General features: G+C 41.6%; 1 protein-coding gene across 2 annotated transcripts in view; it reads left to right on the top strand.

Moving 5' to 3' along the window:
* The window catches only part of LOC117813057 (beta-galactoside alpha-2,6-sialyltransferase 1-like), a 37,374-nt gene that overhangs the window by 5,348 nt on the left and 19,615 nt on the right, over positions 1–12,411 (top strand). For both annotated transcript variants that reach the window (XM_034684122.1, XM_034684123.1), the window contains exon 2: positions 906–1,001. In XM_034684122.1, the coding sequence (XP_034540013.1) occupies positions 990–1,001 (12 nt within the window). In that variant the 5' untranslated portion in view covers positions 906–989. The remainder of the gene's footprint in view (positions 1–905; positions 1,002–12,411) is intronic.

The following is a 12,411-nucleotide window of genomic DNA, read 5'->3' as shown; positions in this document are numbered from 1 at the left end:
GTAAGTTTAATATCTTTGAAAATACCAAGTTATGTAAAAATTCAACCCCGTACAGTGTGTGCCGATGGAGAAATTAGCTACTCAGACCTAAACTGTTTTTTGAACCAGCCTGTGGACATGTTTATTATTGCTGCAAAGATCGGCTTCTTTGAATGGGTGTGTATGTGGTTTACGGTGTTTCTTCAGCCAGCCTCAAGCAGATGCTCAAAGAACTGCAGTTTTAACATTTCCGCATGGGTTTCATATTTTAAGACCAGTGATTGCCGCTTGTTCTCTAGGTCAACCAAAGTTAGGTTGAGTCAGCATTTCCAATATGGCGCACACCTTCCAAAGGCCTCACCAGAAACAAGTGGGTGACTACGTCCATGTTTTCTACAGTCTATGAGTACAGTTGGTTTTCACAGGCACTATGTGAAAACGCCCTGAAGTCAGAGATTCAGCTCATGGCTCTGCACTCGCTGCATTTCGAATATGCCAGAAATTTGGAGCAGCTCACTTAACCCCCTGTACATTACAAACAACCTGTGATGGAGCTAAAACTCAGGCCGACTTCAAAACAAGGTCAGAAAAGGCCTCAGAGAGTACAGCACACTTGTACGTATAAGCTTACAAGACTTGTAAAGAAATTGGACATACCACTTTGTCTTCCTCAAGGGGCTGAAAATAAAGAAAAAAGGCAGTCACTCACAAGAAACCATAAGAAGAGATGCAGTAAATGCAAAAGAATAAAACCAGCCTTTCTCAGTTATGCGTACAGTTCGGCTCTAATGTATGACTCTTTCAAGAGCCCAGCAGAATATAATGTAGGTGTTGAGTTATGTGTCATGTTTTCATGAGTGTGGTTACATCATCCCATACAGAAAGTTGGCAGGGTGCATAAACTATGTATATCTCTTTGTCCACAGAGGAGATGAGGGGAAACTTGAAGGTTGCAGCCCGTTTCTAAGCAACAACAATAGCAACCCAGCGAGCGGTACCACACAAACACAATGGGCTACAAGGTAACATAACTACACTCATCATCACTACAGAGTCCAGTGTGTGAAATAAAAATAAATCTGTTTCCAGTGAAATCATCAGTCTGTGTTTGACAGCTCCAGCGGTCTTCAGATGACTCACAGCTTCAGCAGTAGTAACGGTTACTGTTGGTGCCATGATTCATTCATTACTGTGAGACACCTACAGTAGAATGAAATATGCAGATTCATCTGCACCTGCTGCTGAGGAAAGACTCCAAACACAGCCAGCTGGAAGGACATGTCAGGCGTTTCATTCAAAACAGGACTCTGTAATGGAGTGGACTTGTCTGTGGTTTAAGTGGACGTTAAGCAGTGAGTTCTCTGAGCCTGGGCTGCAACCACTGATAGCACCAATAAGTGTGCATCATTTGCCCTGCTATACGTCTTTACGTCTGAAAAGTGCACTGACAGTTTTGAATCACTGTACAGTTTGCTCTTTTTTTGCGTCTGATCGTGGAGATGAACCATTAGCACAATGGTTCCCAATGATGGTGGTCGTAAGACACTGATAGAGGGGTTTCATTATGCCTACCAAAAGGTTTTTTTTTCATATTTCATCTATTATTCTAAAAATACATACACTAGTAGTTGAATTTTTGTATCACTAATCAAATAGAGCTATCACTGCTACAGCCACAACATGAAGACTGTATTGCGTGCGGCTATGAGCAATGTTTAACCACCTCAAGAGACAGTGGGGGTCACCGGCCTCTGGCATGGTTATTTCGGGGGTCATGGGCTGAGAAGTTCTGGAACCCTTGCATTAGCACCACCACTCTGGCCTGAACAGAGCTCAGTTCTGACCACGTATAGACCATGAGCTGTATTGGGACATCCTGAGTCAGGCCCAGACTGTCTCTACTCCCTTATGAGCCAGAGTCTAGCCTTGAGTAGGCCCATTTCAAAGCAGTATTATACTAAACTTTATTTGTAGACAGGTTATTTTTAGGTCATTAAACTCTTTATACAAACTTGAGGGCAGGTATCATCAACGTTCAGAAGACTTTCACTTTAAAAAAAAAAAAAAAGAAAGCAGCTGATGTTGCCTTAGTTGATTGCAAAATAACCCATTTGAATACATGCAAACATATTATTTACGTTTTGCCCTGCAGTGCAGTTTGGGTGCATCTAATCCTTTGTGACTCATAATGTGTACTGAATTTTCATTTGAACTTTGATACGATACTACCAAAAAAACGGGTGATTTTATGGGCGTCAATCAACGTGCATTGGTGTGAAGCTCCCTATCGAGAGTCTGCATGCTGGTACTGATAGAAAACATAAGCGTAATGTGGGTGTCTGTACGAGATACTACAATATCAGTACAAACCTCCTGCAAATGAGGGGGGTTAGGAGAGTGGTGTGTTTGAGGGAGGAGCACAGCAAGCAGGCAGGAAGAAGTGCGACTTCATCTGCAGATTAACCAAATCGATGTGTACAAGATCTGCTACTAACTCTTTCTCTCTATCTTTCAATCGCTTGTGGCAGCTTCAGGGTGTAAATATAACCAGAGAAGTGTTGTTATTACGGTCTTAGGTACTATTTGAAACTATTGAAGGTAAAAATAACAGCTTTGTAAAAACACGTGGTATTGAAAGGCATGTAAGTATTGAAAATTTGGACTGCCGTAGTTTTTAAGACATGTTCCAGGGACATTTGGAGAGGATGGACTGCTATCAACAACCTCGAAACATCAAGTCTCAGGGCTCATTTGAAAACAGACATAAAAAGTTGTGATCATAATCAGGCTTGATTTTTACAATCAGTGCATCGCTACTGAAGAACTAAAGTTACGAAATATGTTTAAATGTGAGTCAACCTTCTTCTTCTAATGTGGCAAATGTTTTTCACCTCTGGTTTCTGTCCTGGGTTTGAGGACAGGGATACTTTTGTCACCTCACACATCAGTGATCTGACAGATGGTTCAGAAATACAAAGTGTGATAAGGCCTGCAGAGTGATTCTCAGGATGTTAGAATAAATTTAAAATGTCTATTCTTTAGCAGAGTAAAGTTTGACCTCCCTGATTTATTCAGCCAAATTTTTACACCGAATCAAGCAGCTCAGGGAGGTTAAAGGTGATTTACAACAACAAAGATGTCAAGATACAAAACGCATCAATGATTTCCTCTGCCTCTTGCAGGAGAAGAACTGGTTTGACTTTGGCAAAAGTAGGAAGGATTCACCGCCTTTCTTTGTGTGCCACTCAGAGTTCATTGGTTGGTCAAGGTCACTGCTCACACACAGCTCTGTTTTAGCAGAAATGCTCTCAGGTTATCAGCTTACATAACAGTCCTGTTTCCCGGTGTCAGAGCCCGGCAGCCTCGTGGAGAAGCAGCAGATTTATCACATTAGAGGCTGGAGTCAGATTCACTCTGCTCCCTCTGTCTCTGATTCACGTCTGCTGTGTGCAATCCAATACTGCTCGGCTTTAAACTGAGTTAGCTGATGATTTGGAAAGAACCAGGAGGACTGTGTGATTGTATGAGTGTGGCAGGATGCTAGCATCTCCCCTGATTTGCAGGTGCATCTCAAACACATTATTCAACTGCAGTGATGTGGGGACGGGGCACTCCTGAGGTGTTGTTGATGCCCAGGTTGCTTTGATAGCGGTCTTCTTGAGTCAGGCAAGTTGGCTGGTCAATCAAGCAGAGTCACATGGACATCAAACCATGCAGTGGTAGTTTTGGCGCTGTGGGCAGGTGCAAAGGCCTGCTGGTAAAGGAAATCAGCTTCTCCATAAAGCAGAGGATGTGTGAACACAGAGGACCAAGACCAGCAGATGACATAGCACCCCAAACCATCACAGTCTGCAGAAACTTCACTCTTGACTTCAGGTACCTTGGACTCTGTGCCTCTTGACTCTTCCTCCAGACTCTAGGCGCTTGATTTATAAATTAGATTCTAACTTTCACCTTAAAGAGGACTTTGAACAGTGAGCAATAGTCCAGTTTTTTTTAGTCCAGGTAAGACTCTTCTGGCATTGTCTCATAGTTTGACGTGTGACAGGGACATTTGGAGAGGAGGGGCTGCTATCAGCAACCTAGAAACATCAAGTCTCAGGGCTCATTTGAAAACGGACATAAAAATTTGTGATCAGAATCAGACATTCAAAGTCTTGGACATGATCACAGAGTATAAAATCAGCATCCAGAGATTTGTATGCCTCGAGTAGAGCTGGGCGATATTGAAAATAATGTTATCACAATAAAATATTTAATATCAGACGATATCAATAATTATCACTATAAATATTAAATCATTATTTAATTTTAATTTAAAGGCAGATTTTAGCTCCTGAGTGAATGTTGAAGACAGTTTGTTAGCTTGTGTCTGGATTTAGTTTTCTGATAAGCTTCTTAAATCCATCATTTCTGACAGTGCTAACAGGAAGCAGGTCTTTTGTGTAAAATGAGATTTTTGTGAAGTTTTAGTTTATAGTTTCTTTTTTTCCTTAGGTTGAGATAATTTGCATAATTTGATATACATTTAAAACAAAGAAATATGAAATTGTGTACTGTGTATCAGTTTATTAGAGTTTGTTTTGAGTAGTGGGCAGAGTGATGTTATTTCCCACAGTGCAGTAAATGCATCACAGTTATTCAGTGTTATTCAGAAGTTGTCTCAGTGCTCTTCCTTTACTCACATCCTGAAAGTAGATTCAACTTGGTGTATTCAGTTAATAGTTAGTGTTAGACTAACGACTCTGCTTTGAGCTGGTAGGTTTTGAGTTTCCTTCAGTGTCGCTCGTTTCAGCTGTGTTCACAATCCGCTCCAAACGTCTTTAAGCCCAGCCTAGCTCTTACACTGCGATATGATTGGCTGTTCATTGCCTTCTTCTTCTCCTGTCTAATGTTGGGTGGCAACTAGTGTTTAAAGCTCATTAGCGCCCCCACCCTTTTCAGTGGTTGGAGGTGTAATACAGGTTTATTTATATAGATTTTTTATCGAACATTTGTTATATTTATATTGAGAAAAATTATATCACGATAATTATGATTATTGAAATATCGCCCAGCCCTAGCCTCGAGTTTGTGCTTAATATTGACGCTTGGTTTCTTCACAAGGTGTACCTAGAGGTCCAAGAATATAGTCCGATCCTCGAACCACGGACTGGACAAAGAGTATGGTTTAGGAAACCTCACCTTTTTGCTTTTTAGGAGCTTCTCCTTATAAGACACCTTGTCGTCCAAGAAGGCATCCAGTTGGGTTGTCATCTCCGATTAGCATTGAGCACCAGCTAACCATCTGCCACAATTTTGCCTCCGCCCACCAAACACACCATCGCTGTTTACAAACACAAACTTAGTGTATTAGGGTCCAAAACCAAGGAATCCACCGCAGTGGATGCAAAATAAGGACATCACTTCACTTTAAAAAAGCTCTCAGACGGCTCAGCTGACTGGTCGGAAGTAATCTGCACTTTGTGTCCAACAGAATTAAAATATCACCAGAGTGCTTTGAGTTTGAGGTACCACCTCAAGGAGGCGATTATCGGTTACCTGAGAAATGCATGGCAGAGAGTAAAAAACCCATCGTGTGAATGTTTGCTGATTGATCGGTTCATATCTGACCAGTCAGAGCTGATTCATAGTTTCTTTGGCTTGTTCATGATTTGAAGGAGGGTGAGATATTCAGTCGTGCGTTGGGGTTTAGTTGTTTGAAGAGCAGAGGCATACGTGTCGTGCTATAGCAGACAGAGAGCAACCCATCAACCTCCCCGCTGTTTGATTCAGAGCTCTGCTGCTGCTGACACGTACATAACCACCTCACTCGCTCTCACCGTGCCCCACCAGATTAAAACACACACACACTGCAGCAACACACACACTCCTACCTTTTAATCTTGAGTAGTTTATGGCTCCACAAGCCCATGCATAATACACCACACTTCTAGCTGCCTGTGTGCGTCTGCAGTGTGTGTGTGTGTGTGTGTGTCTTTGTGTGTGTGTGTATGTGTGTGTATGTGTGTGTGTGTGAATGTGTTAAAGCAGGGGATTTAGGGCGACATCTTTAAGCAGATATCGGGTGACACCACCATCTGTCTGAAGCTCTAAAGCCTGCAGCGCTGCAGCCATTATATTAATACTTTCATTTCTCTCATTCATTCACTCCGAGGTGTCTCGTCCTGTCTATCCTGGTGGCCATCTCCGAGGCCTGCAGCCACATTTCTCAGGATATTTAACACAACTGCTGAACTTTGTTTAGAGCTGCACAGCCTCAAACAGCTTCACAAATACATCTAAAAAACTAATAGAGGTTTTTCTGAGACCGTTTTCTTGCTTCCTGATGCATTTTCCAACATATTGCCTTGATAATTGACCAATACAAAGTATCTCTCTTATACCAGAGCACTGACATTTTACAAAAGATTATTGAGCAGCCACAGGCTTTACAACTAACCCTGCATGCATTTAATATGTTTGCTTTCAGGAATAGTGACCAAGTGTAACTAGCGCAAAGATTATTGTTGCACATTATACCAAAGTTGTTGTTTGATACTTTTTATTCTAAAGGATATGGTATTCCAATCTTCCAACGTGTGGTGTGTTACTTAGACATTAAGGGCCCGATCTACTAAAGGTTTGCGTGTATGAAAACACGTGCAAACTTGATAGCGTGCGCAAAGCTGACGTACTAACCGGGAGCACCGAGGATTGCGTCTGTCAAATGAGCAAAATAGCACTCGCAAATCATTTAGCGTGTTTGCCTTCATGAATATGCAGAATACATGTAGATCATCAGAACGCGCAAAATACTGGGAGGAGGAGATGCAAATGTAATCATTTAGCACACGCAATGTGATTTATCAAACCCTGAAGCACATAGAGAGCGCTGTTTTTGCGTCTATATTTAGCACGTTTGAAAGGCAGGTGCAAACTGGCACAGCATTACGCACACATGGCTGAGGTCACTGTAAAGCCCATCATAACATCGCTTTACAACATGCCCACAACAGCGGGGCTTACAAGCATTATTACAGTCTTTAGTCAATCAAACCAAGAGAACAAAATAATAATAATAATAATAATAATAATAATAAAACAACACAAATTCAAAGCAGTTCAGCACCACGGATAGCGACCGCATCATTCTGACACCCACTTTAACTTTTTCATATAATGAGAGCACAGTAGGTCACTGTATCAACAGATATAAAGTTTAGTCAAATTGGCACAGCGGCCCACATGTTCACATGCAAACACAAAATCAATATGAAGTACTCGGCCTACTCACCACTGTTTGGACGAGCCTTAAGCTCCGCGGTCTTGTCCACGATGCGCTGTATGTCCATTTTCTTTGATCTGTCATTCTCAATGTACAACATGACATGTCCACTCAGTCTATTCTGTCCCATCGTGCTCATCAAGGGGTTTTTAGTTAGTTTTAACTTGGAGAATGAGCGCTCACTGAGCTGCGCCAGGCAGCTCTGCGTAACTCCTCATCTCGTGCTTGCAGCAGTGTGTTGGGGTGAATTGACTCAAACATGTTCCCAGTTCCATTTAAGCTGGTGAATCTTTGGACAGTTGCTGGATGATGATATCAGGCATTGAAAACGTTCACCCGAAAGTTGCTCTCTGCATCAGTGAGGCGACTGTCTTCATCTAAGTGACGCCTAACTTTTCCAGAGCAAGAGTGGCAGACTAAGCCTCATCAAATCGCTCTCTAAACTCCATCAAAACACTGATTGTGTTTTGGAGTAGAGTAGATGCGTTTATTTCATTGGCAGATCTTCTGTTTTTTCTCACAGCATTCACCTTTTCACAGATGGCCTCCAAAATCGCGTTTCTAACGCTGAGATGTCTCTGCTGGAGTTCACCGATGTGTTTATTTCCCTCCTCCACAAAGATCTCCCACTCCATGGCTTCAAACTTCATTTATCACTTAAGGCCACTCTGCTCTCTCTAACTCTCCATGGTGACAGCCGATAGCACACGCAAAATCCTCCTAAAATAGGGCGGTCCGCACCACTTTTGCACTCGTTATCATTTGCGCACGCAGTCTTAGTAGATCACCCGCAACACGCCAAGAAATAGCACGTGCAAAATTATTATTTGCACACGCAAATTAGCGCTTGTTATTTTGGATCTTAGTAGATCAGGCCCTAAGTGTACCTTTGAAAGGTAGTCCAGCCTTCCCACAATGCTGGATTGAGAGGATGAAATATTATCACCTGCATCTCTACATGGCGGCAGTATCATCGAGGAAGGCATGTCAGACAGTCAGTGCTCTTAGTCATTCATATTTATAAATCTGCAGTAGTTAAGGATGTTCAAAGCAACTAACTAGCTAGTCGTTTGAACGGATATTTAAATTCCGACTAACTGACTAGTCTAAAAGGTAAAAAAAGAAAAACTCTGAAAAAACATTTAAAAGTGAGAACAATTAATGTAACACGACTGTATATGGGTTCACTGTCTGCTGGTGAACGATGTCAACAGGTTTACAGAGTGTGGCTAAGGTTAGCAGAGCTAGCACCTCCAGCAGGTTAACATCCACATGCCTGTGTTTGTTTTGCATTACGCATGGCTTTGATCACATTATATTGTTTTAATCTCATTGTATTGCTTTGATCTCATTCTATTGCATTGCTTTGATCTCATTCTATCCCTTTGATCTCATTCTACTATTTTAATCTCATTCTATTGCTGTGATATCATTCTGTTTTTTTATCTCATTCTATTGCTGTGATCTCATTCTATGTTTATTGTCCAGCAGGTAGTGGGAAAGATCATAAGATTGTGTATATATCATATCCTAAGCCTGTGAGAAAATGGTCCTCTTTCTCAGCTGATTTATTTCCTTGGTTAACATTTGATGATGATGATGATGTTTAATTGTGTCGACTACCTTCCCAGCAGCAAAAAGAAGACAGACACAGTTAAGAGACTGTGAAATATTTTCAGGAGTAGGTGGAGACCAAAAACAGAGCAAGAAAATATTTAGTTTTCGTTCTAATTTTGAGTCCAGAAGAACAAAGCTGGATTAAAGTCTCGATGGTCAGATATGATAAAAATAAGTGCTAATTTCAGATAGACAGAGGATGCAGTCGGCACCTCTCTTCGATTGAAGCCAAGTGGAAGCAGCTGCTTCCCCCAACAAGCTTTTTATTTTCTCCCCAGAGGTCAGTCATTGAGATCCTCTCTGTCTTTTCAGTCACTTTGGTTCAGCTGGGAGTGCAGATGGTTCATTCATATAAAGCCGGACTCAAGGGGCTTCATTCAATGATCTGAAAAGAAAGAGACTCTGTGTCCTGTCAGAATTCATTTCACACTGTTAGAATTGCAGAAATGTTTCCCTCTGGAAAATCTCTGAAAAGTTCAGCATTTATTGGCTTCAGCTCTTTGAATATGAAACTTTTCCCTGGATCCAAATCCTTTTTACCTCCTGTCCTTATTGATAGATGCTTTAGAGAAGCTCAATAAAGATACCACAATAACATTGTTTTCCTTCAGAAAGCAGATATCAGCTGATAGAAAGGAAGTCAGCAGATGTGTTTAAACGATTTTTAACTCCCAAAATCCTGAAACGATCAAAAGCATGTCCAAGTTGTAAAAGAGATTGCAGTGTTTTTTGTGTCTGTTTTGTAGCATCAAGTGTCAGACAGCACAGTGTGGAGCTGCTGCCTGTTCTGCCTCTGGCTGAGTGCAAACCATCTGCTCTAAGTATAGAAATAACACAGCAGCTACGCATTGATTTCATAAGTCGTCTGCACTCGTATGCAGAACAGTGTGTGTGCAGTGTGCGGTCATGTGTGCGCTTTGTGTTCCATAGGCTATGTGACTGATGCCATTGATTGTTTCAGTTCTCTGTTCATGTAATAGTCATTTATTGGCTTGCTCGTGCATTTTGCCTTGTTGAACTGCATCACCAATCCCCAGTATCAATCTGATTCCAGGGCAGTGTTAATTTTGGCAGCCATTTTAGATTTAGTCTTCGTCTTTAGACAAAAATGCCTGTTAGTTCAGTCACATTTTAGTCTTTTTAGCCCTTTATAGTTTTAACCTTTTTCTCTCTTTAAAATAATTCATGTAGTCGATCAGATATTGGTATCAGATTTGTACCAAGTGTTAAAATCTTCAAAATTTCCCTTTGGTTGTGTAATATCTTAAAGGTGACATATCATGCAAAATCGACTTTTTAATGGTTCTCTACCTGAAATATGTGTCCCTGGCATGTCTACAAACCCCCCGAAAATGAAAAAAATCCATTCTGCCCCTGTTTTGAGTTCTCCACCTTTCTTTAAATGTGTGCTGAAATGAGCCGTTTCAGTTTTCAGTGTTTTTCATACGTCATAACCCCACTCGGTCTGTAATGGAAGTCAGAGCTCGGAGCTTGTTCAGCCTAGTTGTATGCTGTCTTAATAAACACAAAGGTCCGTTTTACTCCCCACGTATGCAGATTTGAAGATCTAGTGGATGATTTTCATTTTACATGGAAAAGTGCTAGCGCTAGTTGGCATAGCCACATAGCTACATGTTCGTAGCTGTGTACCAAGACACACGTCGACATACTGACAAGTAAAACAACAAGAAACACTAAATCTGTGACCAATCGTTCAGAAAGGTCCTGCTGCAGGTGTCTCTCCATCAGGATCAGATTCTGGATCAGATTCAGAATCAGAAGTAACAGATCAGAAGTAACGCGGGTCTGTGAGCAGCCGTGTATATTCAGCAAACATGTAAACATTAGATCAATGTGCTGGAGAGCCGAGGCCACGTCCACTTCCTGAGGGGGTGTGGTCAGAGAGCTCCTTCTCATTTAAAGGCACAGACACAGAAAACAACCTGTTCTGAGCAGGGCTGAAAAAGAGGGGTTTACAGGCATGCCAAAATCTGATTTCAAAGTGGTTTTTTTAGTTTCAGCCTGCCCCTGCTTAAAAGTCAAAAGAAAACACTCTTGATGTGACCACTGTGCCTATATTTTGATTTTCTTGATTCACATAAAAATGCCATGAAAGGGCTGTATTGCACTTTTACGAAGGCCTCTGAATGTATCTTCAGTGACGGGCGCACTGGCAGACAGTCGGTTCACAGCACTCTTAATTGCATCTACATATTTGACTTGACTTGACAAGCTAACTGAATGTGTCTGATGTATCACCAAACTGAGCTTTTTACGGTAATAGCGGCAAAATCGTCAAACGTGAAATAGTAAACAAATGTCCGCAGGGTGGGTCTTTGTCTGTAACGCACATCGGGGGGTAAAAATCATCCATGAAGCTGAGACAGATGTATGGGGGCGGGGAAAGCTGGTTCACACAGCAGACCTGCTGCATGTAGTGACCAAGCTAGCACTGTGCCCCTCAGATAATAACTCAGCCTGTCACAGGAATGCATCGCTAATATTTTGAAAGTTTAGATGCACAGCGAGGGGGAAATATGAATTTTAAATGGTCCGCCACTAACGTTTTCGTCTCGTCATCATCTCGTAAACAAAAACAAAACACACGTTCCAGAGTTTTTATTGTCAGTGATGCACTCTAGCTCGTCATAGTTTTGTTTCGTCATGAAAAAATGGGTCTTGACGAACACTTACCGTCATAATTTTCGTTAACAAAATTAACACTCTTCCAGGGTCAGTTAGCAACCTGTGATTCTTTTTTTTAACATTTTCAAACAAAACAAAAAAGGATAGTCTTTAAAACTGACGCACACTTCAGTCAGCATGCTATACCAGGGGTCGACCGATATCTGTTTTTCAATGGCTGATGCTGATAATTAAAGAGTGGGTCAGCCCATGGCGATATGATATATGACGTTGGAATCAGGTTTTTCTGCATTTAAAATTCAGCATTTCCAAATAAAATTCTGTTCATTCATGGAAAAGCAAAATGCATCCTATTATATTATAGATTTCATACCTTTGCCTCTGTCATGAGTCCAGTATCGCCATCCAAATTCACAAATTCAGGCTCCATCATCAGGAGTCTAATCCCTCCAGCTGAGTGGGATGCATCTATGTGAGGAATTGTTATTATAATGTTTGAGAGGGTTTTCTGCTGTGTTATCATTTTTACCATCACGTCTTTGGCAGTAGCTTGTTGTGGAGTCGTCCAAGAGGGATTGAAGGACCCTTAACCCCGCTAAAGGCAGCTGGTTTGGAGACCTCTCCCTGTGGGGTCCAGTCAAGCCTAAAAACAGCAATGCCTCTTGACATCAGTGATCCACGCCACAGGGATAAAAGCCCCAGTCGATTACGTCAAACAAATTAAGTCTGAGCTCCGGGGCAGAGGTCCTCTGTCTCTCACAGAGTCCAGGCTAAGAACTAAACAGGGACAGATTTCTTTGCCCAGAGGATAAAAAATCCCAAAGACGTCAGACTTCCTGAGCCAGTGTCTCATCTGTTTCTCTTCTTAGAGCAAACCTTTATCACAACTCCTTCCCTCATGT

This window comes from Notolabrus celidotus, chromosome 5 (assembly GCF_009762535.1).
Source record: "Notolabrus celidotus isolate fNotCel1 chromosome 5, fNotCel1.pri, whole genome shotgun sequence".
Classification (NCBI taxonomy): Eukaryota; Metazoa; Chordata; class Actinopteri; order Labriformes; family Labridae; genus Notolabrus; species Notolabrus celidotus.
This window is presented reverse-complemented; position numbering and strand designations above follow the sequence as displayed.